Here is a 23,519-nt window from a genome sequence, read left to right as displayed (position 1 = left end):
ACCGGCGCCCCTCAACTTAGACCCAGCATCGATCTCCTGGGTAGAGTTATTTAAGGGGATTCACGCCTTTGTCAAGATGCAGACTGAACCCCGGGCGGACCAGCCATATGCAACACCGGAAGACCCTCATACCCCAGGACCCTCAAGGCCTAGGCACAGGCTCCCACCACCCAGAAGCCCCACCTACGGGGACACGGATTTCTCCGAGGAAGAAGTCGAGCCCCTTGAGGAGGGAGAACTTCCCTCGGGGACAGAGCCAAACCGAACCATGAGACGCTTCTTCTCAAAGGATGAGCTTCCGGACCTTGTATCCCAGTGCCTATCGGAACTCGCTATCCCGGGCCACGGCACCCCGGGGGAACCTAGAATGAACCCCCTGCTGGAGGGCCTTCGACAGACGTCTCGCCATTTTCCTCTCTTACAGGCAGCACAACAGCTAATTGACCTGGAGTGGAATGCGCCGGAGTCCTCATTCAAAGGGGGTCGAGCCTTATCGGCTATGTACCCCCTGGACCCAGCAACCAAGGAGCTTCTGGCATGCCCTAGAGTGGACGCCATAGTTTGCGCAGTCGCTAAGCGCACTACCATCCCAGTGGAGGGAGGAGCAGCGCTCAAGGATGCACACGACCGGCGCCTGGAAGCCATACTAAAACAAGCATTTGAGGTGGCAGCCATGTCCCTGCAAATTGCGGCCTGCTGCACCGTGGTGACACGTTCCTGTTTATCCCAAGCCAGGAACAACACCCCGGGAGAAGACATGGAATCAGCACTATCATTCCTCACTGTCGCGGCTTCCGACCTAGTGCGCACAGCAGCCAGAGGAGTGTCATCCACAGTGGCAGCCAGGAGACAACTCTGGCTTCGAAATTGGTCGGCGGACGCCTCCTCCAAGACACGCCTCACGAGAATGCCCTTCAAAGGATCCCTCCTGTTCGGCAGCGAACTAGAGAAACTGGCTAACAAATGGGGCGACTCCCCATTACCTCATCTACCGGAAGACAAGACGAAGAGAAACCAGCGTCCCTTACCCAGGTCCACCAGAGGCAGAAGCTCACAGCACTTCAACCCTTACAAGAATAACTATCAAGCGCCCCGCCCTACGAGCAGGAACCAGTCCTTTCGGAACATACACAACAAGAGGGGAACCAGCTCGGGTCCAGGCCCCAGCCGCACCCCACAATGAGATTCAGCCGACTCATCCAAGGGAAAAGCCATAGGGGGCAGGCTATAACCCTATTCTACCGCAGATGGGTCGAGAGAACTTCGGACAAGTGGGTCCTAGCCATCATCCGAGAAGGGTACTACCTGGATTTCCTTCGAACCCCTCTGGACAAGTTCGTGGAATCTCCCTGCCACGACCCCCGCAAGAGGGCGGCAGTGGAAGCTACACTGACCAGACTTCTGGACCTCGAGGCCATAACCCCGGTACCTACTCAGGAAACAAATGCTGGACATTACTCCCTTTACTTTATCGTACCCAAGAAAGAGGGTACATTCAGGCCCATCCTGGACCTCAAGTCGGTCAACCGTCACCTAAGGATTCCACTCTTCCGCATGGAAACCCTACGATCTGTCATACGTGCAATACAACCAGGAGAGTTCCTCACATCCCTGGACCTGTCGGAGGCCTACTTACACATCCCAGTTCATCAGGAACACCAGCGCTACCTACGCTTCAAGGTCCTGAATCGTCACTACCAGTTCCGGGCACTACCCTTCGGGTTAGCCACTGCACCCCGGACGTTCACCAAGGTAATAGTAGTGGCGGCGGCAACACTTAGGAAGGAAGGAATCCTCATTCATCCTTACCTGGACGATTGGCTGATCAGAGCAAAATCACCAGAGGAAAGCCACCAAGCAACCAGCAGAGTCATAGCCCTACTGGAAAGCCTGGGATGGGTAGTCAAGACAAACAAGAGCTCCCTACAGCCCTCGCAGTCGCTGGAATACCTAGGAGTCCGATTCGACACCAAGGAAGACAAGGTCAGCCTGACCCCCACGAGTAGATCAAAGCTGTGGGACCGGCTCCAGACCTTGCTGAGCGCCCCTCGTCCCACAGCATGGGATTACCTGCAAGTCCTCAGACTAATGGCATCCACACTGGAAGTGGTGCCATGGGCGCGGGCCCACATGAGGCCCCTGCAACGCTCACTCCTATCACGGTGGAGCCCACGATCCCAGAACTACTCCGTACGTCTACCACTACCAGGCAGAGTCCGGACCCAGCTAAGGTGGTGGCTACAGACCAGCCACATGAGCCGGGGATCAAGACTATCCTCCCCAACCTGGACCCTGCTCACCACAGATACCAGCCTACACGGGTGGGGAGCACACTGCGAAGAGTTAACCGCCCAAGGGCGGTGGAACGAACAAGAGGCGGGGTGGAACATCAACCGCCTAGAAGCACGGGCAGTCAGATTAGCCTGCCTGCGGTTCGCCCACAGACTTCGAGACAAAGTGGTCAGAGTGATGTCTGACAACGCCACGACTGTGGCCTACATCAACCGGCAGGGCGGAACCAGAAGCCAAAAGGTGTCATTAGAAATAGACCCTCTGATGGCTTGGGCGGAAGCAAATCTCCAGGACATCTCCGCTGTCCACATCGCCGGGAAGGACAACACCACGGCAGACTTCCTCAGCAGGGAAAGTCTAAACTCAGGAGAATGGAAGCTGTCACCCACAGCCTTCAAGATGATAGTGAATCGGTGGGGGACTCCAGACATGGATCTTCTAGCAAACAGATCCAACGCTCAAGTACCCAGAAACTTCAGCCGCAGGCGGGATCCGCAGTCCCAGGGGATCGACGCCCTGTTACAAGCCTGGCCACCGGGGACCCTGCTATACGCCTTTCCGACATGGCCCTTGCTGGGCGCAATCATTCACAAGATTCAGCGGCACAGGGGACTAGTTCTTCTGGTGGCCCCGGACTGGCCAAGAAGACCCTGGTACGCAGACATGAGAAGACTACTGGCAGGGAATCCCATGCTGTGGGATTCCCTGCCAGTAGTCTGCCCCCACACAGAGACCTGCTACAACAAGGTCCCATCCTCCACGAGGACCCAGCTCAATTCTCTCTTACGGTCTGGCCATTGAGAGGGCCCGCCTGAGAAAGAGGGGATACTCGGGGGCAGTAATAGATACTCTCCTCCAAGCACGCAAGTTCTCCACATCCCTAACTTACATAAGGATCTGGAGAGTCTTTGAGGCCTGGTGCGAAGACCACAATGTCAAACCACGTTCCTCTAAAGTTCCCGTGCTCCTGGAATTCTTACAGAAGGGTCTGTCCCTCAACTCCAGGTGGCCGCATTGTCATGCTACGGCTCCAGGAGCGAGGACGACAGCTTAGCCTCGCACCCAGATGTATCACGCTTCCTGAAAGGAGTCAAATACATTTGCCCACCACTAAAGTGGCCAGTGCCCCTGTGGAACCTCAACCTCGTCTTGGAATTCCTAGCGGGATCCGCCTTCAGACCCCTCCGAGGCCTGTCCCTCCGTCTGTTAACCTTGAAGACTGTGTTCTTGCTGGCCGTGTGCTCGGTCCGCCGCATCTCAGAGCTACAGGCCCTGTCCTGCCGTGAGCCATTCCTCAGACTCACCCCGGGGACCATCCAGCTATGCACGGTTCCCTCCTTCCTCCCCAAAGTGGTCTCACACTTCCACCTTAACCAAACCATCTCACTACCTGCGATGGACGGTTTTGAAGAAGTCTGAAGAAGCCCGTAGTCTGCGCCATCTCGACATCGGCAGACTCCTATCCAGATATCTGGAAATGTCGGAACCAGTACGAAAGACCTTTTCGCCCTTCACAGCGGAAAGAGGCAAGGGGAAGCGGCCTCGCGGGCAACCATCGCCTGCTGGATCAAGGAAGTAATCAAGGCGGCCTACGTAGAAGCGGGAAAACCACCACCTGTACAGGTCAAGGCCCATTCCACCAGAACCCAGGCGGTTTCCTGGGCAGAAACTAGAATGCTGTCACCTGCCGAGATCTGCAGGGCAGCAACGTGGTCCTCCATCCATACCTTCTCCAGATTCTACCGTCTGGATGTTCAGGCTCGGGAGGACACAGCATTTGCAAGAGCAATCCTTAATGGACCACGGGCAGCCTCCCACCCAGTTCGGGAGTAGCTTTTATACATCCCATTGTTCCTGAGTCCATCTGCTACACGCTAGGAAATGGAGAAATTACTTACCTGATAATTTCGTTTTCCTTAGTGTAGACAGATGGACTCAGCAGCCCGCCCTCAGCTGCCACTATACATGGTCCTTCAACGATTCAAGGGTAAGCCATGCTTTCATTTCCCTAGGGCATCCACCCTGCCGGGTGTCTATGCTTTCCGGTTGGGCACACTGGCAGTCTCCAGCTATAGTCAACCAACCAGTTCAAGTTAATCAAGTTTTAACGTTCTAACAAAAGTTATCTAAGTTCATCATATTAGGTTAATCAATCAGTCAGTCACACATATATCCACAATGCTTTGCAAGGAAGAATACTGAGGAGCTGCACTTCCTGCAGGGGTATATGTACCCCTGCAGGAAGGCTGACGTCAGATTGAAATCTGATCCGTCTCCAACTGCTAACAGGAGTACACTATACCCATTGGTCCTGAGTCCATCTGTCTACACTAAGGAAAACGAAAATATCAGGTAAGTAATTTCTCCAATAGTTGATCTCGTTTCTTGTATCCCACTCACAGGGACAAGCACGTGATTTCCCAAGTCTGCCTGGCTAATGGGTAATTGGAGCTGAGGTGCAAAATGTTATCAGCTGAGTAATCTCGTCAGAGGGGCCACTAACAATTTATTGCCCTTAAAGCGCTCAGACGCATCCTGGAGTGCCACAGACGTGGGTTGAATTTCTGGGGCCAAATGAGTGGCGAGCTCTGCCAAAGCTTTACCAGATAAACACCAGCTATTGGAAGAGGAGAGAGCAGCCCTCGAGTCCAGGGAGCCAGCGCTTGTTACGAGGCAGTAAAGGGCTCTGAGCCGCAGGGCTGTCTGGAGAGACTTGGGCTCGGTTTGCTCTGCCTTAGGAATTGGACCCTCGATCTCTGGCTTTCCTCCCCAGTGCGAGAGAGCACGTTCCCTTGGTGCAGATCCTGCAGCGTCCCACAGTAATCATGTAACGGCCATGGCTGTTAGCCCTGGAGAGAAGGCGAATGTCCCTGCTAGAGGAATTTGACTACCAGCTGGAGATACATTTAGATGAATGTTCAGCAGCTCTGAGGTTCACTTTTCCCTCTGGCATTTCTAAGTTGATGTTGTGTAAAACGTTCACTCATGCACCCATGTGAGCATGCCTGTTCTTGTCTCCTAGGGACGCCATACTTTTTTTTTTTCTGGCATTCATTACTGGAGTAAGGGGGGGGGGGGGGGTCCTGAGGCACTGAATTCTTGTGCCAAGTTGGGGGACACATGGTGATGCAAACATCAAACTGGCTCTGCTTATGATAAAACAAAAAAAAAAAAAGATTCCTCATTTTTAAGCGAATATAAAACCCAAAGCGCCAGTTCGAGCTTTTGCTGTGTTGATGATAGCAATGTCGTGGGCCTCCTGGCGTTTTCCAGCAACTGGCAGATCTTCCCATCGCTGCCCATGTGCTGCTGCTCTTTGCTGAAAGGTGACGTTAGGGGAAGAAAATCTCCCACCCAGCTGATGCTTACCCCTCGTGCAACTTTTGAAGAGTCGTGGGCAAAATATTTTTTAAATTAGCCGCTCCAAACATGGCATTATCTGTAAAATACTCAAGCACCCAAAACACTTAAGGAAGCGGAATCCGTGCTGGAAGGCGCAGGAGGTTAAACAGCTTGTTGGCTCTCGTTTCAGGGCAGCGCTGGTACATCACTGCAGGGCATCCTTTTCATGAGCATGTGTGAGACCTGCGCTCCTGCAGGAATGTGGAAGTTATTTGGTGCCACCCTGCCATACTCAGGTGCCTCTTTCCAGTCGCTGGGGAATATTGCGGTGGGCTTTTAACATTTATTGCAAAGTCTGAGCCCTGTCTTGTGACTCTCACGTCTCAAAGGGCAGCCATTGTGTGTCTCTTAAGACATTTCCTCAGCGTTTCCTTTTCTTCAGATACTTTTGTTAACATTTGTTTTCCAGTGTTCTCTCCACCGTGAACAGGTCAAGAAATGTCACTGGCTGATTTTCTGTAAATGACCTCCTGATGCTTGAGCAGCAAACTTCAATTCAACCTTTCAGAACCCTCTTGTTCCTCTGAATCTTCAGCTGGCCTGTGGGTTCTTCTGGCCTTCAGGGTCTTGGAGCGTTGAATGGTGACTTTTCTCCCTTACTGAGTGAGCAAATTGCTTGTGGGATTACTAGAAAGAGGTTGAATGTAAATGGAAAGACCATGGTTTTATGCCATGCTCATATCTGAAAGTTCTTCGCTTTTTAACATCCTGTTGAGACTGCCTGCTATCCTTGCATGCCTAGGCCGGTGGACTCAGCCGAGCAGAGTCGCTCACTGAAGTGCAGCAGACTTCGGGTGGGGCAAGGTAGGTCTTCTCCAGCTTGCTTGAGTCATGTTGACCAGATTCCTTGAGAAATGGCTTGTTGGGAGGGGAGCGATATCTGGTTCTCTTCAGTATAAATCTTGTGCCAGAAGCCAGCCTGTCCCACTTTGTTGTTCAGTAACATTCCAGTCCCACGTACTGACACGCCGGCCAGTGTTTTGCCTCTGTCTTGTTAGGTTTACGGGAATTCTTTTGAGGTGTCCTCTCATGCCGATAAGAGTATTGCGTTTTAGCGTGCAGGCTGTTGAAAGTAAGCGAGATGCTATCTTGGGATTTTTGTGTGTTCACCTGGGGATCTAGCAGGGTGTGACATTCTTAATGTTCAGAAACTTTGACAAAGATGAACCAGAATTGGTGCCCAGAAAGGATGTGAAAGCAAAAATGCAGGGTCAGTCTGTAATGAGTGTGAAGTGGGGAAGGGGACAGTGCAGTTCCTCAGGGATTTTATAAGTAAGGAGCGAAACGCAGATCAGTTTTATGATGGTTGATAGAGAAGGGATGTACATTTTCAGAGGTCGGATCAGTTTTCAAGAGGTGCACGTGGTGGACATAGATGCCCACAGGCCTATCCAGGCTTGCTTTGTCATTTCTAAGAGGTGTAGCAATGGTAGTAGGAGTTCAGATTTCAAGGCCCACGTTCTGCCTTTCACTTTTGCGTAGTTTTTTTCTAAGCTGGAGAAGAACAGCCCAGTGCTTGCTGAAGATTCCCTTCCGCAGGCTGCCTCTCTGGCTTTTGGAAGAAGGGTGGTGCTCTCCACAGCTTATTTCCGGGCCGCCCCCCTTGGCCGTGAGCGTCTCCGATGCTTGCTTTGACAAGTAAAACCGGCAATGTTTTTGCATTCTTATCTCATTAGACACCAGAGATTTAGTATTTCATTTTTTGGTTTGGTTCTGTGGCTCCAGCAAGCGGGCCATGAGAACAATGAATGGAGGGTGCATCAGGTGCTCTGCTAAGAGGCAGGTCCCTTTCCTTACTCATCAGACATAGCGACTGCTAACTTTGTATCCTTCTCTTATTTCGATTCGTTGGTTCTGGATGTCATAAGGCTGAAGTGTGAGGTTTTGGGAAGTATCTGGATTGCTTTTCAGAGACTGAATGAAATGTGCTGCAGATCAGAATGATGACCCCTGAATACACACTGGGGTCAGTCTTTTCAGTCTGATACAGGCTTGGGAGGCTCTCAGGGAACGTTCTGGCTGTTTGTTCGTCATGGCCTTTCTCTCTTTCACAGTACTTGGTACATGACAGCAAACGCACAAACCTAAGAAGCCGTGCTTGTCTCTCCTTCCAAGGTTCATGAGTGACCCGACCTCTCCAGAGTCAAAGGGGAAGACGTCTGAGCCAGCAGGGAGTGGAGAAAAGGATGCCGATTCCACCTCCCCCACCGCCCCCACCTGGGCCCCCTCCTCCAACCTTCAGCCAGGTAAAAGCCTTACAAGTCCTTTGTCATGTTGGAAATGTGCTCAGCTAAATAACTGGCTCCTGGGGGTGGTTTCCCTCAACTCCCTGTGGCCTGGGAGGACCTTGGTTCTCTCTTTCCATGATGGAGGCTCCGGCTGAGATGGGTACAGCCTGGAAATGAGGGGCGTCTCATTCCGCCCCCATCCTTTTTCTCTCATCTCTAGGCCAACACAGAGCCGCCCAAGCTAAGTCGAGATGAGCAGCGTGGCCGCGGTGCCCTGCTGAATGACATCTGCAGAGGAGCCAAACTGAAGAAAGTAACCAGTGTGAGCGATCGGAGCGCCCCCGTCCTGGAGAGTGAGTTTGGGGGGGGGGGGGGGGGGCAATGACATCACCACATAGCACCTAATGGTCTTGTAGGCTGATTATTAATGGGCATAGCTGTGAGGGGTGGGCTGGATTGCTGTGCGGCTGGAATTTAGGGGGGGGGGGGGGCTACCCAGCAGGATCTTGGATGGGGGAGTGAGTGCTCAGAGAGCCGGGGACTTGATAACATTGATCTACCAAACAGCTCTGGAGCATATGCCCAGTCCATTTGCCCTTGGACATTGTGTAACAATCCTGTCCCCAAAACTTAGGCATGGTTTTGCCAACCCGTTCTGAGGAGAGTAGGAAGTGGTTTAAAGAGAACAGTGTCAGCTCTTGAAATAATTGCACATTTCACAGCTCAGTCTGGCTTAGTATGTGGAGGTCGCATGTCCTTAGTCACTGAGGTCAGTGCATCGGTGCCAGGGGGTACGAATGTCTGATCACAATGAGAACCATCGCACAGCTCTGGCTGGAGATTGAGCGCGAATGAATGACAGTGATCTTTTTTCAGAACCCAAGGGGGGAGGAGGAGGAGGAGCAGTAGTCAACGCCAGTCCAGGAGCCCTCCAGCCAAAGGGTGGTCTCTTCCAAGGTGGTGTCCCAAAGCTTAGACCAGTGGGAGGCAAGGATGGAACAGGTAAGCAGAGGTTTGCCAGTGGTGCCGGGGGGGGGGGGGGTGTGTGGGGATCTGAGCTGAAGTACCACCTGCTGCCGGACTCTTGGTGAGCAGACCGTGAACACACTGACAGATGTTTGCTCGGAGGGAGCGCTGCAGCCTCCCAGCGTGCCGCTGGGTCAGATCCTAGCACCTCTCGGATGTTCAGATGGAAAGTTATTAAAACAATGTTGCCGTTGACTAGCAAGGAAGCTCAACTGCATCCCAAAACACAAGTAAGAAGTGTAATATGCAGTTCCTGAACATGCCCAGATCAGCCCAGACAAGTGGGTTTTGCCTCCCTACCAGCAGATGGAGACAGAGAACAAAACTGGGCTACGAGAGTGCCACCTGCAGTCCCTCAGTATTTCTCTGACTCCAGCAGATGATAGAGATGCATACCTGTAGTCTAGGTGATAGTTTAAAAAACCCCCAAAAACAGGGATAGTTCTCTTAGTGGTAGTTTGGTAGGCGACGGAAGAACTCCCTGAGGCACCTTCGTGGGCCATCTCTCAGCTGGAGCCAGGCGATTGGGGGGCTGGGCGCCCCTGACTGAGTCTCGCCCACAACATTCCGGAGGGCCTGATAACCAGAGGGTTCCCTCAGCCCTCCGAGGCTGCTGTCCTGGACACCACCGTTCCTGCAGGAAAGTATTTCCTTCTTGGGGCAGGAAATAAAGGTTTGTTTTTTACAAAGAAAAGAAGCTGATCGTGTCTTTGTAAAGTCAGTTTTATCAGGCGATCGTGGTCTTATTCGGTGGTGAGTCTGGTCAGCGAGGGCTGGGGACCGGTGCAATGAGAGAGCAGGAGAATTTTCGGCGTCTGCAGCCTGGAGCTCCGGGACTTGGCGACGCGGGGCGCAGGTTCAGTCCCAGTAAGGGGTCTAGGGGCCTTCATGCCTTGTGCTTCTTCGGCAAGGTTGTCGGTGGTGGCACCTGAGGTCCGAGGGGGGGAGCCTTAGTGACCGCGTTTGGCGGGCAGTGGACTCAGTTTCTTCTGCGCCAAGTGTGTGACCTAGTGGCGGGAGCCGCATGTCGCATGCTGCAGTGAGATGGTGCCGAAGTCCAAGATGGCTGCGTGCCGCACGTGTGGCACAGCGTCGGGCTGACTGCAGCAGCCTCATGTGAGCAGAGGCCCAGGGCACCAACTCTAACGTGGATGCCATGGATCCCAAAACTTGCAGATAGTCCCAAACTGTCGGGATCGCCAGTCGGCACAGGCGCTTCACAATCCTGTCCGCCACCAAGGATACTTTGCTCTTCTGCATGTCGAAAAGGGCTCCCCTGGTACGCTAAGGGCTGAGTAGGCTCCAGGTGACTTCTGGAGATTGATGATCCAACCCAGCGCGTGCAAGGTGCCCATGACCCTCTGCAGGGATCGTTCACCTCCTTCAACTTCGCTCGAATCAGCCAATCGCCAGGTAAGGATGAACCAGGATTCCCTCCCTGCGAAGCGCCGCTGCTACCACCACAGATTAGTCCAGTGGGCCAACTGTTTTCACTCTGAAATTCCAGTCAACTCTCGGGACACTGAGAAAAAATATATTTACCAGATTCCTTTCATGCAGGATCTGTGGTGTCCCGCACTTTTTTGTTTTTTTTGCTTGTTTATGGTTGCGTTTGTACACGTTTACAGTTCATTGTTATTGAGGGCTTCTAACCCTCGAGCCCGGTCGCCTGTTCTAGGGATGTCAAACTTTTATCTTGGCTTGGGTACAGGTCAGTACTGAGGGAGTGCAGGTGCCACTCTTGGTTATGTAGCAGTGCCTTAAAGATTTTGTTCTCTGCCTCCATCTACTGGTAGGGATGCATAACCCACTGGTCCGTAGTATTACAGGAACAAACATTAGCAGGTAAGAACCAATTTTCCTATCCCCGACCCCTACTGCAAGGGGGTGATCAGTGGCCTTCATTCTGAAGCAGATGGGGACAGATTTATTGATCTAAACAAATCCCTTACAGGAAAGGCAAGATAGGGGAGTTCCCTGTACGTACCTGGATCAGTCCAGACAGTGGGTTATGTCCCCAATCCAGCAGATGGAGTCAGCACAAGCTTTGAGGGGGCGTATCCATATATACAACTACCCCCTCTGCAGGAGTTCAGTATCTTCTGACTCCAGCAGATGCGAGTAGGGAATCTGGGTTGCTCCCGATTACCTTAGGCTTTTCCTTGTATTTCTTGGATTCCTTTTCTGGTTTCTTTCTGCCTACTTCGGTTTGGATCAAGTTTTGTTGAAAAAAAAAAAAAAAAAAAAAAAGGATCAGTAAAGTGAGTTAGAAGGAGTCTAATTGGGAGGCGTGGCTTCCCTCTGTGTTTGTCTGCCTTTTTCCTTCTTCTCTCGTTGCGAGCAGGGTAAGTGCAGTGTTGTTGTCTGTTTTTTCTTTCCCTGCAGCTTTTCTTCGACGGAGGGGCTCTCGGAGGCCAGTAGGACCGGCCCCTCCGCGTTCTCTCCCTTGTCCGCGGCCATTTTCGCGGCTCCTCGTGGGCTGCGAAGGCGGGCAGGGAGTTCGTTGTCGGCGGGTCGCGCGGCCAGGAGGCCCCCCCGCGGTGCCGTTTTTCGTCGGTTGGCGGGTTGTGCAGGCCGTCCGGGCCCCCCCGCAGCGGCGCTTCCGCTTTCGGCCCCCCCCGCGGCTCTGCCGGGTGTGGTTTTTGTCTGCCGGGACCGTTTCTTTGATGCTGCGGCCAGCGCGCTGTGCTGCTTGCGGCGAGCCGGGCTCGCGGATCTCGAGGGAAGGCATCTGTGCGAGGTGTCTCCCCGGGGGGGAAGGCACCTCGCGGCCCCTCAATGATTTTCCTATCCTGGCAGGCTTGCCCGGGCGGCGTGGGCCGGCCCCTCCCCCATTCCTGGCAGGAACGGCGGCCATATTGCATTCGGTGCGCCCTGAAGGGGAACAGGCAGCGCTTGGGGCCGGGGATGCGGGGGAGTCTCCCCCACGTTTATTTCCGGAATCGGACCCGGAGGCAGCCCGGCAGGGGCCGGTTTCCCCGGGGCCCCCCCCCTCGGAGCCCCCTTCGGGTAGGCTGGGGTTTTCCCCGGAGTTTATCCTTTTGATGCACACGGCATATCTGCAGGGCCTTGATGCTCCCACGGGACCTCCTCCAAGCAAGATATCGCGGCCCGCGCCACCTTCCCCGGCCCCCCCCGCTCCGGCGGGTGTGGGGGCCCCTCCACCTCCCGCCCGCGCCTGGCTCCCGGTGGGCTCGGGGGCAGCGGGCACAGGACCAGCTTCCCCTGGATCGGACCCGGCGGATCCGGGTCAAGGGGACTCCACCTCAGAGGGTGATGATCCGCACACGCTGCGCCTGTTCCAGCGGGAAGAGCTGGATGATCTATTGCCACAAGTCATTAAAGAGTTGGACCTCGATCCACCGCCGGAGCCGCCCGCTCCTGTAGCGCCCGCTGTGGTCACTTCCTCAAGGAAGGGGGATCCGGTCTTGGCAGCCCGGAGGCCGAGAGCTCGAGCTTTTCCAATCCACGAGTCTTTCCTGCAGCTTCTCACCGGGGAGTGGGATGCCCCGGAAGCTTCCTTTAAGGGCAGCCGGACCATGGAGAGACTTTACCCGCTGCCGGAAGATTTTCTCGATCTTATCAAGGTACCTAAAGTGGACTCCGCGGTGACAGCGGTCACGAAGAGGACGACCATCCCAGTGACGGGGGGTGCGGCATTAAGAGACGCGCAAGATCGCAAGTTGGAAGTCTTCCTCAAGCGGGTCTTCGAGGTCTCCGCGGTAGGATTACGGGCGGTGATGTGTAGTTCGCTGGCACAGCGGGCCAGCCTCCTCTGGGTGCAACAGTTGCTCACCTCTCAGGTCCTACCGCCTGGGGAGGCCGCCCAGGCGGATAGACTGGAAGCTGCGGTTGCCTATGGGGCTGACGCCTCCTACGACCTGTTTCGGGTCCTCGCCCGCTCCATGGCATCGGTGGTAGCGGCACGCCGTCTCCTATGGCTCCGCAACTGGGCGGCGGATACCTCCTCCAAGTCGAGTCTGGGCTCCCTGCCATTCAGGGGCAAGTTTCTGTTCGGGGAGGATTTGGATCAAATCATCAAGTCGCTAGGGGAAAACGCGGTTCATCGCCTGCCGGAAGACAGATATCGCTCCACAAGGGCGTTTTCGTCCTCTCGGACCAGAGCCAGGGCGCAACGGCGCTATCGGAACTACAGACCGGCGGCAGCCAGGCCCTCTGCCCCCAGGTCTCAGCCCTGGTCTCGCTCCTTTCGCGGGCGCCGCCCCGCGCGTCCCGCTCCCACAGCTGGGCAACCCTCTCCCAAGTCCTCTCAATGATGTTCAGCTCGCCCACTCCGCCGTCCCCAGGATCGGGGGACGGCTGGCGTTCTTCTACGAGGAGTGGGCGCGGATCACCACGGACCAGTGGGTCTTGGATACCATCGGTCGAGGCTACGCTTTGGAGTTTGTCCGCGCTCCAAAGGGACGGTTCATATTCTCCCCTTGTGGCTCGGACACCAAGCGAAGGGCGGTGCAGCTGACCCTGGACAGACTTTGGGAGATAGGCGCCATTGCGCCCGTGCCCTTCGGAGAGGTGGGCTCGGGCCATTATTCCATCTACTTCGTGGTTCCAAAGAAGGACGGTTCCTACCGGCCCATCCTGGACTTGAAGGAAGTCAACAAGTCACTCCGGGTGGTTCGGTTCCGCATGGAAACGCTGCGGTCAGTGATCGCGGCGGTGCATCGGGGGGAATTCCTGGCCTCCTTGGACCTGACGGAGGCCTACCTCCACATCCCCATTCGCCGGGAGCACCATTGTCTTCTACGGTTCAAGATCCTGGATCAACATTTCCAGTTTGTGGCTCTCCCGTTTGGGCTAGCAACGGCTCCGCGCACCTTCACCAAGATCATGGTGGTGGTAGCGGCCTCCTTGCGGAAGGAGGGGATTCTAGTCCACCCTTACCTGGACGATTGGCTCATTCGAGCGAAGTCTTTTCGACGTGGTTAGGCGGCTGTGGCCAGAGTCATAGAGTTCCTACAGTCTCTGGGATGGGTGGTGAACTTCTCCAAGAGCTCTCTGGTACCCTCGCAACGCTTGGACTTCTTGGGGGCGACCTTCGACACCCGTCTGGGCGCGGTTTTCCTACGTCAGGACAAGGCGCAAGCCCTGCGGGAACACATACAACGATTCTCTGCGTTATCGGTTCCCACCTCCTGGGACTATCTACAGCTCCTAGGGGTGATGGGTTCCACCATCGACATGGTCCCTTGGGCATTTGCGCACCTCTGGCCTCTACAGAGGGCACTTCTATCCCGCTGGAAGCCGCTCTCGCAGGACTACCAGGTACTCCTCCCTCTGCCGCAGTTTGCCAGGAACAGTCTGGCCTGGTGGATGAATCCGGAGAACTTGGCCCGCGGCATGTCTCTCGATCTGCCAAATTGGGTCGTGGTGACCACCGCCAGTCTCGTAGGATGGGGAGCGGTCTGCGACCGCAGCGCCACGCAAGGGACGTGGTTCGGGGAGGAATCAAAGTGGTCCATCAATCGCCTGGAGACCAGAGCGGTCAGATTGGCGCTCCAGCACTTCCTGCCACTCCTCCGGAACCGGGAGGTCAGGATCTTATCGGACAATGCGACGACAGTGGCCTATATCAACCGACAGGGCGGCACTCGCAGTCCGCAGGTCGCGCTCGAGGCAGAGTTACTGATGCAGTGGGCGGAGCGGCATCTGGCCCGCCTGGCGGCCTCGCACATCGCGGGCGTGGACAATGTACAAGCGGATTTCCTCAGCCGTCAGCTCTTGGATCCCGGAGAATGGTCCCTCTCCGACGAGGCGATGCAGCTGCTCGTCCGGCGGTGGGGATCCCCCCACCTGGATCTCATGGCGTCCGCACGAAACACCAAGGCCCCCCGGTTCTTCAGCCGTCGGCAAGAGCGAGGAGCGGAGGGCGTGGACGCTCTCGTACTCCCGTGGCCGGCCAACCTGCTTCTATACGCGTTCCCGCCGTGGCCATTGGTGGGACGACTACTCCGCCGCGTAGAGGCCCACCAGGGACCGGTGATCTTCGTCGCTCCGGAATGGCCAAGGCGACCTTGGTTTGCGGACCTGCTTCAACTGGTGATCGACGGACCCATCCGTCTGGGACATCTCCCCCGCCTCCTTCACCAAGGCCCGGTATTTTTCGACCAGGCAGAACTCTTCTGTCTTGCGGCCTGGCTTTTGAGAGGCACCGCCTTCGGCGTCGGGGCTACCAGGAGGCGGTAGTGTCAACGCTGCTGCGTTCTCGAAAGACTTCGACGTCTGTAGCCTACGTGCGGGTCTGGAAGGTGTTCGAACTGTGGTGTGCCGGACGGGACACGAGTCCCACGGAGGCTTCGGTTCCTCAGATCCTTCAGTTTCTGCAAGCAGGGGTGGACAAGGGGCTTGCCTACAACTCACTCCGGGTTCAGGTGGCCGCCCTTGGTTCGCTCCTGTGGGACGGGGGTTCTCTGCTACAACACCCGGATATTCTCCGCTTTCTCAAGGGTGTCAAGCATATGCGTCCGCCGGTGCGGAATCCTTGTCCCTCCTGGAGTCTCAACCTGGTGCTCCGGGCCATGTCGGGACCTCCGTTTGAACCACTGCGGAATGCGACGATCAAGGATCTCACTCTCAAGGCGGTGTTTCTGGTGGCTATCTGCTCCGCTCGGCGCATCTCGGAGCTGCAGGCCCTGTCGTGCAGAGAGCCCTATCTCCGGTTCTCGGATTCCGGGGTTTCGATTCGCACTGTTCCCTCATTTCTCCCGAAGGTAGTGTCCGCGTTCCATGTGAATCAGACGGTGGAGCTTCCTGCCTTCTCCTCTTCGGAGCTGAGGTCTCTCCGGCTTCTGGACGTCAAGCGCACCCTGCGCCTCTATCTGGAGGCTACGAATGATTTCAGGACTTCTGACCATCTCTTCGTCCTCTGGTCTGGCCCGCGGAAGGGCGCCCAGGCCTCGAAGACGACCATTGCCAGATGGTTGAAGGCCGGCATTGCCGCTTCCTACATCGGGGCGGGGTGAACTCCCCCGCCCGGTATTGTAGCGCATTCTACACGCTCTCAGGCGGCCTCTTGGGCGGAGACCCGCTCAGTCTCCTCTCAAGAAATCTGTAGAGCGGCTACCTGGAAGTCGTTACCCACGTTCGCTAGACACTATCGTCTTCAACTCGCGTCCTCGGTCTATGGACACTTTGGTGAGCAGGTTCTACGAGCGGGTCTCGCAGGACCCCACCCGGTTTAGGGACGCTTGGGTACATCCCACTGTCTGGACTGATCCAGGTACGTACAGGGAAAAGAAAATTATTACTTACCTGCTAATTTTCGTTCCTGTAGTACCATGGATCAGTCCAGACGCCCACCGCATTTGGGTGTTATTTCTGCTCGACAGTTTTGCCGCTACTGGATGGGAGTACTTTCTCTCTCTCCCGATTTCTCAGTTTTTCACTGTTTGTCACAGTTCCGTTTCTGGGGGTGACACGCTGACCTCTTGACCTCCCACCCGTTGGTGGGACAGGTACGGTTTTGTTGCTTAGGTTATGCGGCTGTTTTCGCCGTTGATTAAACTTGATCCAATCTGGGGGTTCTTTGTTTACTCGGGCTTTGATATACTCGATACTGAACTCCTGCAGAGGGGGTAGTAGCACTAGTGGTGACGCCCCCTCGAAGCTTTGACTGACTCCATCTGCTGGATTGGGGACATAACCCACTGTCTGGACTGATCCATGGTACTACAGGAACGAAAATTAGCAGGTAAGTAATAATTTTCTTATATGATAGAGACATTTAAATACCTCCAAGGTTTCCTTGCACAGGGGGATGTCTCTTTGAACAGAAAGGGGGCTCTAAAATGAGGAATCATAAGATGAGAGTGAAAGGAGGTAGATTCAAGAGTAATCTTAGGAGATTGAAGCGGCATGCACACGGCAGTAGTTGTGGAGAGTGCGGGGAGTTGCGTGGGTGGCTTTCCCTAAGTGGCCTCTGCTCCTGCTGCCTCTCGGAGGGAGAGGGCAGTTCAGGGTTGCTCGCAGGGGTGGGGGGCGGTGTCAGATCAGCAGGTCTTGCAGGCTCCTGCCTGTGCCACAGGAAACATTGAATTTGTTCCTGGGCAGCGTGGGAATGGCGGCCATCTTGGCCTCATTCACATCTGCTACTGAGACCAAGGGGGCAGAAGGATAGGGGAATTTCCCTCCACTGCTGTCCCCAGTCGATCCCGACCCCGTGGAGGCCTGGGGGGGGGGGTAGGTGGGGATTGAAGATGGCCTCCTGGGGGGGGGGGGGGGAAGGATTCACACTGTTCTTTCTCTTTTTTTCAATGGATTTTGTACTTTTATTGCACAAGGCGTATTTGGCCTGGAGAGCCGCGAGGCGGCAGAGGCCCAGGCCTGAGATTGCCTCTGGTCCATGGGCCAAGAAGAGATCCAGGGTCTCAAGGACTCTAGGGGCTATCAGGGTTCGGTGAGCCTTTAGGGGGCTCTCGCAGAACTCTGCAATAGATGATCTTTCAGAGGGTCCCGAGGTTAGGCTACCGGCAGGATCGGGTCCTCCGCAAGTGGATCCTCCCTTGGGAGGGGAGGGGGGGAGGATTCTGAGGAGGAGCGTGGAGAAGGTCTGCTGTATAAAAAAGAAAAGTCTATTCAGGTGACCGGTTCTGTGGCTTTAAAGGATCTGCAGGCTAGAAAGCTCGAGGTCCATTTGAAGTGGCGGCACTCGGCATATGGGCTGTGGTGTGCAGCAGTTTCATGCTTCGAGCTGGGCTGCATTGGGTGCAGCTGCTGCGGTCTCACAAGGCTATGTCCTCCCAGGAGGTGAAGCAGGCTGAGCGGCGGGAAGCTGTGGTAGCCTGTGGCACTGATGCGCTGTAGGACCTCGTCGGGACATCCTCTAGGGCTATGATGTTGGCGGTCTCAGTGAGGAAACTGCTTTGGTTAAGGAACTGGTCTGCGGATGTTTCATCCAAGTCTCAGGCGCATTACCTTTTAAGGGAAGGTGTTTTTTGGAGAAGATTTGAAGGATCTGATAAAGCATCTGGGAGAGAATAAGGTTCACAAGTTACCTGAAGATGGGCCTAAAGGGACAAGGAATTCCTCTTCTGGATGCTTTAGGTTTCGAGGGAACATGCGTTTTCGCCAAGGAAGGCCTTCGACAGGAGTTCAGAGGCAAGACTCGGAGGAGGCAGTAGTCCTGGAACCCTCATCCTTTTGAGGCCAAGAACTGAACAGGAATAGCTCTGGCCAGAGAGGCACTGGAGCCAAAACAGCACAATGAAGTGAGGCTGGTGCACTCCTCCGTCCCGGTTATAGGGGGTTGGTTGACTCTCTTACGAGGAGTGGGCCAAAATCACTATGGACCAGTGGGTCTTAAGCGTGATAAGGCAAGGTTATGCTTTAGAATTTGTTTGTCCGTTAAAGCACCTGTTCATGGTCTCCCCGGAAGAGAGTCGGGTGGTACAACAGACCCTTTACTGTCTATAGATGCTTGGAGCCATTGTTCCTGTTCCCTTGGAGGAGCGAGGGATGGGATGTTACTCATTTATTTTGTGGTCCCAAAAAGGAAGAGTTTTTTTTGTCCAATTCTGGATTTCAAGAAAGTAAATGTGGCTTTCAATGTTCCTCATTTTCGTATGGAAACTCTCTGTTCAGTCATTGCAGTGATGGGCAAGAGGGAGTTCTTGGCGTCCCTGGATGTGACCGAGGCATACTCACACATAGGAATCCGGCCTGACCATCAGAGATTTCTACGGTTCAAAATCCTCGGCATGCATTTTCAATTTTGCGCCCTGCCGTTTGGGCTTGCAGTGACTTCACGGACTTTCACCAAGGTTGATGATGGTGGTGGTGGTGGCGGCAGCAGCCCTCAGGAAGGAGGGCTTGCTGGGGCACCCATATCTGGACGACTGAGTCATTCAGGCAAAGTCAGAGGCCTACTGCAGACAAGCGGTGGATCTGGTGCTGCAGCGCTTGCAATCACTTGGGTGGATAGTGAATTGGTCCAAGAGTCATCCCATGCCATCTCGAGTGTTGGAATTCCTGGGAGCGTGCTTCGTTTACAATCTGGGAAAGGTTTTTCTTATAGAGGAGTGCATTGTCAAGTTGCAGTTGCAAGTTTGCGGATTGTTGGAGAGCCAGGTGCCCAGGGTCTGGGATTACCTGCAGGTTCTCTGCTCCGTGGCATTCACATGGGAACTCGTGCCTTGGGCTCTGCAGGCGGCATTATTTTCCTAGTTGGGTTCCGTGGTTGGAGCAGCTTCAGCTTCCACTGCTCTCTTATGGTGGCTTGGTCGGGTCCACTTGTGTCGATGGTTTTACTTGTATGATCTGGAGTGCACGGTGGTTACTACCGGCGCCAGCCTCTCCGGTTGGGGAGCTGTCTGCCAAGATCAGTCTGTGCAAGGCCAGTGGTCGGCAGAAGAAGCGTTATGTTCTATCAATCGTTTAGAGACCAGAGCGGTGCCGAGTGCATTTCTTCCTCTCTTGAGCGGCCATCCAGTCAGAATCTTGTCCGTCAGTGCAACAACGGTGGCTTATATCAACTGGCAGGGTGGTGCCGAGAGGTGGCTCAGGAAGCTTGGGAGCTAATCCACAGGGCAGAGCAGCATCTGGCATTGATAGCAGCTTCTCACATAGCCAGGACCAAGAATTTATTTATTTATTTAAGTTTTTTTATACCGTCACTAAGACAAGCCATCGTAATGGTTTACAAATCATAAAATAGCAAGAACAATCCAAACCATTTTTAAATAAGTAGCAATAATTTTAAATTAGCTAAGAATATCAAACAAATGCTAAACGCTAAAATATACATTCATATTAAAATAACACAGCTGCTAAAACATCCATAACGTAACCACTAAAATTGAACATTAAATAAAGCACAGAAAGGCTGTAAGAGCATAAAGTAAGTACTAAAGGTCACCTATTCACACCGTATTTGCCATCTGTGCAAGCAGAATTTCTCAGCCATCAACAACTGGACCCTGGAGAGTGAGAGCTGGCGGTGTAAGCAAAGGCTCTCATTTCAAGCCCTGCATGAATTTAATGGCAACGCCGCGAAATTCAAGAAGGGAGTCGATGCCTAGGTTCTTCCTTGGCCGCGGGACTTTCTGCTGTAGGTGTTTCCACCGTGGCTGCTGGTGGGCAAGGTTTTGCGACGTGTGGAGGTTCCCCCTGGGCCACGTGATTCTGGTGGCTCTGGAGTGGCTCGGAGGCCTTGGTTTTGCGGTAAACGGCCTGTTGAGCCTCGTTCATCTGCCAAAGCTTCTGCCCCAAGGTCCCATATTTGCAGGTCAGGCGGCTCTCGCTCCTGTCTTGCAGTTTCGCTTGTGAGAGGAAACACTTGAGAGAGGTTACTCTGAGGATGTTCTCTCTTCCCCTCCTTGGCATGTGTGCTTGCCTGGAGAGTTTTTGAGGACTGATGCACAGAGCAGGGGGTTGTCCCTCTGCGAGCTTCCATAGCAGATATTCTTGCAAAGATGTTTGATGATGGGTTTATCCTTTAACTCCCTCAAAGTTCAGGTGGCAGCTTTGGGCTGTCTTTGAGGCAAGTTGCACGGAGCGGTTCTGACTGCACATCTGGATGTGGTGCGTTCTCTCCGAGGGGCGAAGCATTTGCGCCCTCCGGTTCAGAAGCCTTAACTTCGTCCTGAAAGGCATGTGTGCGGTGCTGTTTGAGCCTCTTAAAAGGACTATTATAAAAAATCTCACTTTGAAGGTGCTTTTCTTGGTGACAGGTTGATCCGCTAGGCGGCTCTCAGAGCTTCAAGCCTTGTCGTGTAGAGATCCTTTCTTGAGGATTTTGGATTCGGCTTTCCCATATTTGGAGGCTTCAGTGCCTCATGCGAGAGAGTTGCGGCTTTTGGATGTCCAGCACACATTGCTGCGGTATCTTAAAGTTACTAACAGCTTCCGGTTGTCGGATGGCCTTTTTGTGCTGTGGAGTGGTGCAAAAAAAGGGGCATAAGGTGTCGGAAGCCATGATTGCCTGGTGGAATGTCAGCAAGTGTCACTGCAAGAATTTGCAGGGCGGCTGCTTGGAAGTCGTTGCACACTTTCGCCAGGCATTATCGTTTGGATCTCCAGGCCCCAGAGGCCTGGCCGTAGTCCCACCCCGTTTAGGGAGCTTTGGTACATCCCAGGAGTCTGGACTCATCCGGGTACGTACAGGGAAAGGAAAATTGGTTCTTACCTGCTAATTCATTCCTGTAGAACCACAGATCAGAACCGCGCAGTTGATGTAGGGAGTTCAGGAGAGTCTGCGCAATCTGTTGTTGTAATTATCTGAAGAATGGCACAGTTTTTGTTTACTCTTTCATGGTTTTTTTAATGTGGACAAGTTTTATCTGTTCTAAGTTTCCACTTCCCACTGCTTGCTCAGGGGACATTAGTTTGTGGTTGGTATTAGAGTTTCTACTATCTTGGCTTGGGTACAGGTCAATACTGAGGGACTGCAGATGGCATGCTAGGTTATATGGCAGTGTGAGTGAAACTTTCTCTGTCTCCATCTGCTGGAGGGGAGGTAAAACCCAGGAGTCTGGGCTGATCTATGGTACTACAGGAATGAAAATTAGCAGGTAAGAACCAATTTTCCTATGAATTCAAGAAAGCATGGGATAAAAAGGGGATTGCTGAGGGAGTGATAGGAATTTTAAAGCTGGGAAGTTGATGAAGATGGGAAAACTAGATAGGCCATCTGGTCTTTTTCTGCTGTTACATTTCTCTGTTTCTTAATGCTATAGACCTGCTAATTTCTCAGGCATTATCCTTGCCTCCCCCCACAGCTATGGGTCCTCTGTGCTTATCCCAGGCTTTATCCCTCACTCTCCCACAGCTAAGGATCCTCTGTGCTTATCCCAGGCTTTACCCCTCACTCCCCCCACAGCTAAGGATCCTCTGTGCTTATCCCAGGCTTTACCCCTCACTCCCCCCACAGCTAAGGATCCTCTGTGCTTATCCCAGGCTTTACCCCTCACTCCCCCCACAGCTAAGGATCCTCTGTGCTTATCCCAGGCTTTACCCCTCACTCCCCCCACAGCTAAGGATCCTCTGTGCTTATCCCAGGCTTTACCCTCTCACTCCCTCACAGCTAAGGATCCTCTGTGCTTATCCCAGGCTTTACCTCTCACTCCTCCACAGCTAAGGATCCTCTGTGCTTATCCCAGGCTTTACCCCTTACTCCTCCACAGCTAAGGATCCTCTGTGCTTATCCCAGGCTTTACCCCTTACTCCCTCACAGCTAAGGATCCTCTGTGCTTATCCCAGGCTTTACCCCTCACTCCCTCACAGCTAAGGATCCTCTGTGCTTATCTCAGGCTTTACCTCTCAGTCCCCTCACAGCTTAGGATCCTCTGTGCTTATCCCAGGCTTTACCCCTCACTCCCCCACAGTTAAGGGTCCCCTGTGCTTATCCCAGGCTTTGCCTCTTCCATCCCTAAATGCTGGGGATCCTTTGACTTCCCCTGCTTTTTTAAAAATTCTGCTGCTGTCTCTACCTTTGACACTTCCCCTGGGTGTACTGAAGTTGGTGAACTGTAGTCCGCTGCAGGTGAACAGTTTCACTGCCGATGATTGTGGTACTGATGCAGCCTCACCTTTGGGCCAGTACAAGCAGTCACAACTTGCAGAGAGTCCAGTAACTTAATAAAGTCCCTCTTGCAGCACTTTAATTGGGTGACTCGTTCTGTGGTATCCCATTATTTCCAGCTATCCGTTAGCTCTGCCTTTCTCTGCCAGCTTGATTTTTCCAAATGCTGCAGGTGATGGAATAACTGTTTTGATTTTCTGTGCTTTGCAGAGGGCTCGGCGGCTAAAGCCCTTCAGCTCCCTGGCACTCGGTCCGCAGCTCCCAGGCCTCCAGTGCAAGCCAACAGCACCCGACCTCATGACGATTCGGACAGCAGCCGGGCATCGCCTCCTGAGCTTCCCCGAATGCAACGACCCTCGCTGCCCGATCTTTCTCGGCCCAACAGTGCCAGCAGCCCTGGCATGAAGCACAGCTCCTCAGCCCCTCCTCCACCCCCTCCTGGGAGGCGTGGCAACGCACCCCCTGCACCCCCACCAATGCATGGTGCAAAGATGCAGTCTTATAACCGGGAAAAGCCCTTGCCACCAACCCCAGGGCAGAGGGTCCCGTCCAGCAGGGAAGGACCACCAGCTCCACCTCCTGTCAAGCCACCTCCATCTCCAGTCAATGCCAGGACGGGGCCAAATGCACAGAATCAGCCTTTGCCGCCCCCACCCCCTCCATATCGGCAGCCCCCCGGTGCCTCCAATGGCCCGTCCAGCCCCACTGGCGAGCCTGTGCCGGAGCTGCCTCAGAGACACAATTCTTTGCACATAAAGACACAGGCCCCTGTCCGGGGGCTGGCTCCTCCCCCGCCGCTCCTGGCCTCGCCGTCCTCGCAAAGCAACAGGCCGCCTCCACCAGCCCGAGACCCTCCGAGCCGTGGTTCAGGTAAGACCCTGAAACCGTTCGCTTTTCTGCCATCACCTATTCCAGGCCTCCTTCGGAGCCTTTTTTTTTTTTTTTTTTTTTTTTTAAGATATTAATGTCATTTATGACTTTGTAGCTTTTCTCTTATTGTTTGCTGTCTCTGAAATGTCCAGCAGACCTGCCGATGA

The 23,519-nt window shown here is 54.1% G+C and overlaps 1 protein-coding gene across 5 annotated transcripts in view; it reads left to right on the top strand.

Annotated features, from left to right (window-relative positions):
• WIPF2 (WAS/WASL interacting protein family member 2) overlaps positions 1–23,519 on the top strand; it is a 35,067-nt gene that overhangs the window by 5,113 nt on the left and 6,435 nt on the right. For 3 of the 5 annotated variants that reach the window (XM_029572402.1, XM_029572406.1, XM_029572405.1), the window contains exons 2-5: positions 7,810–7,940; positions 8,143–8,275; positions 8,799–8,924; positions 22,693–23,352. In XM_029572402.1, the coding sequence (XP_029428262.1) occupies positions 7,881–7,940; positions 8,143–8,275; positions 8,799–8,924; positions 22,693–23,352 (979 nt within the window). In that variant the 5' untranslated portion in view covers positions 7,810–7,880. Of the gene's footprint in view, positions 1–7,748; positions 7,941–8,142; positions 8,276–8,798; positions 8,925–22,692; positions 23,353–23,519 lie in introns of all 5 variants that reach the window. The other 2 variants (XM_029572404.1, XM_029572407.1) reach the window with 2 other exon arrangements.

The sequence above is a fragment of the Rhinatrema bivittatum genome, chromosome 12 (assembly GCF_901001135.1).
Source record: "Rhinatrema bivittatum chromosome 12, aRhiBiv1.1, whole genome shotgun sequence".
Classification (NCBI taxonomy): domain Eukaryota; kingdom Metazoa; phylum Chordata; class Amphibia; order Gymnophiona; family Rhinatrematidae; genus Rhinatrema; species Rhinatrema bivittatum.
The sequence above is the reverse complement of the archived record's forward strand: the minus strand, read 5'-3'. Positions and strand labels throughout refer to the sequence as shown.